The following is a 3,088-nucleotide window of genomic DNA, read 5'->3' as shown; positions in this document are numbered from 1 at the left end:
AAAATTTTAATTTTTTTTTTTAAACAACAAATAATTAATTGTGTACTGATAAAATAAGGTTTAAAAAAAAATTTTTGAAAAATTAAAATTTTCAAGTCAAAGTTAAAAATTTAACCAATCGATCATCCATTAGCCAAAAGATTGAATTTTTCTTTTGATTTTTTTTTCAATGAAATTTAAAAATCTTTTTAAAAAGATCTAAAATTAATTTTCAGATGAAAATTTTTTCAAAAAAAAAAAAAAGTGTAAGTATGTTGACCTTGTAGGTTTACCTGGTGCAAAGAAATGGACAGGTGGTGTATTTGGACGATACTATCCAAAGGATATATTTGCAATGAATCGTGATCGTTGGACAATGGGTGTGGATCCTAAATTACATGGTGTACGATCAAAATTCCAAGGACATGATTATCTTGGATTTTCTGTACGACATGGACATTTTGGTTTTTGGTAATTTAAAATCCAAATCACTTTTTTTTTCTTTTTTTTTGCTCTCAAAAATGACCTCTTTAAAGGTCATTCAAACAATATTAGACAAAAAAAAAGGAAAAGGTTGATGAATTAAATGGTAAAAAAAAAATTATTGTAAAATGGTAAAAATTTTGTATAAAATTACATATTTTTCATAATATTTCAAAAATTATTTATTAAATTTAAATTTTTGTAAAATTTAGAAATTATTACGCTTGAAATATGAAATATGAATTATTGCTTATATTAATTAAGAAATTATCGATATTATTGTAAATTTTTTAATCATATTTTAATTTGAAATATCACTTATTCAATAATTAATTCGTGAAATAAAAAAGAAAAAAAAAACTTCTCGAATAAAATTTAAATGAAAGCTAAATTTAAGCTAAAAATCTTTTCAAATTAATAACTTAAATTACTTTTTCTATTGTTTCATTTGTTTTACTTTTATTTATTACACAAAAATGTTAATTTAATCTGTCAGAAAAAAAAATTGGAAATGAATATTTCTTTGTGAAATTTCCCGCAACGATAAAATTTCCCATTGAAATGTTTAGCTTGAAGATTGGAATTGAATGATTACGTAAGTAATACTTATGATACCCATAATTAACCGTGAGAATATGAATTATATTTTGCACTCATAAAAAAAGGGATTATCCCTCAGTATTCTATAATGCGGTCTAATTTATGCAAAAAAAAAAAAAAAGAAAACTAAAGTAACCATCGGTCAACCATTGACCACTTAAATAGGGAACTTTTTGTAAGGGATATTATTTAATCTAAATCTTCCATATGATATTTTAAATGAAGCATAATTTCTAATAACTATTTTTATATAAGTATACTTGAATAGCCTGAATAGCCTATGTCCATTTTATTACGGTCATTTCAAAAATATCAAATTTTATTAAATTTCATCTGTTTTTTAAAAAAACAAAAAAAAATTTCTATTACAGGTTTGAAGATAAAGATAATACAACAATTGTGGCTGGTGCTACACGATACAATCAAACGGGTGCAGTAACTTTTCTACCATTTCGTAATGGTCATTCGATGAATTCTCAAACTTCACATTATTTGACCCTTACTGAGGATAGCTATATGCTTCAAGGTTCACAACTTGGCTCAGCATTTGGTTATTCAATCGAAGTTATCGATCTTAACAATGATGGGTTAGTTTTTTTTTTATCTTATAAAAAAAATGATTGATAATTTCTAATCGATAATTAATCGATAAGCAAATTTATTACATGGTTAAGTTTTAACAATTTCAGATTTGATGATTTATTAGTTGGAGCACCTTTTGAATATTCAGAAACAGTTGATGGTTCATTTGGTGGTACTGTATATATATTTTACTCATCTGGAATTCAACGTCAACCTCATGAAAATGAATACGTTTTCCTAAATCCAATTAAACTTCGTGGTCAAGGAATTTACTCACAATTTGGTTTAGCAATAACACGTCTGGGAAATATAGATGGTGATAATAATAATCATAACGGTAAGATCATTCATTCATTCATTCATTCACCTTTTGCGCAAATATTAAAATATACAAATAAAAAAAAAAGGATTATTCATCAATTCAAATAATTTAACTTTCGAATTAAAAATTATTAAAATATTCGAATAATTGGGCTTTTTCTTTTTTTTTAAGTTGTTGAATAGGAAATTTTAATATTTTTTAATTAATTGGATGAAATAAATTGATCGAAATACCAAATTTTATGAATTTCATGCAATTTTTTGAATATTAATTCATAATTTATTAATTTTTTTTTTTTATTTCCAATCACTTTTATATATCATATTTCTTTTTAGATTTTGCTATTGGTGCACCATTTACTGATAATGGGAAAGGTGCAGTATATATTTATCTTGGTGCAAAATCACCAGATACTTTTAAAGTTGAACCTGTGCAGGTTAATTATCGATGACCTTCTTCTAAAATGTTCCTAATAAATAGATAAATTAAGACATCCTTTCATTTTATCTATTCTTACATGATCAATTCATTTTTCCGTTTTACTATTATCTTCCCTACTATTTATTCATAATTCAATTTCCTGAATGAATTTCCGGAATTATTCAGGTGATAACACCTAATGAATTACCACAACAGTATTTGCATTCATCATTAAAAACTTTTGGATTCTCATTATCCGGTGGATCAGATTTGGATGGTAATGGTTACAATGATTTAGTTATTGGTGCTTTTGCATCTGATACAATCATTATACTTCGTGCTAGGCCAGTAATTTATATCAATGCTCGACATCTCAATAATGATATGAAGATTGATATTGATGGTGATTCATCTTGTTTCAGGACTGCACAAACATGGTAAATTAATTGATTTTAATTATAAAATAAACACTAATTAAACTATAATTAGTAAATAAAATTATATTTTAATTTTCAATTTTTGATTTTTTTTTTATTTCAATTATTTTTATTTCAATTTTCATTTTCTTTTCCTTCAAATATACATCAATAAATATGGAACAAAATAGATAGGCCATATTTTTAGCCTATTCCTATTTATCATCCATACAATTATTTCCTCCTTTATAAAATTGGATCTTAAATTTCTATAAAATAAAATAAG

General features: G+C 24.4%; 1 protein-coding gene across 1 annotated transcript in view; it reads left to right on the top strand.

Annotated features, from left to right (window-relative positions):
* LOAG_18126 (hypothetical protein) overlaps nucleotides 1–2,827 on the top strand; it is a gene marked incomplete at both ends in the record, with an annotated part of 5,112 nt that extends 2,285 nt beyond the window's left edge. The window contains 5 exons of the mRNA XM_020450794.1: nucleotides 267–450; nucleotides 1,434–1,649; nucleotides 1,752–1,981; nucleotides 2,302–2,402; nucleotides 2,573–2,827. Of these exons, the coding sequence (XP_020305482.1) occupies nucleotides 267–450; nucleotides 1,434–1,649; nucleotides 1,752–1,981; nucleotides 2,302–2,402; nucleotides 2,573–2,827 (986 nt within the window). The remainder of the gene's footprint in view (nucleotides 1–266; nucleotides 451–1,433; nucleotides 1,650–1,751; nucleotides 1,982–2,301; nucleotides 2,403–2,572) is intronic.
* Between the last annotated feature and the right edge of the window lie 261 nt (nucleotides 2,828–3,088).

This window comes from Loa loa, assembly GCF_000183805.2.
Source record: "Loa loa unplaced genomic scaffold supercont3.201, whole genome shotgun sequence".
Lineage (NCBI taxonomy): Eukaryota > Metazoa > Nematoda > Chromadorea > Rhabditida > Onchocercidae > Loa > Loa loa.
The sequence above is the reverse complement of the archived record's forward strand: the minus strand, read 5'-3'. Positions and strand labels throughout refer to the sequence as shown.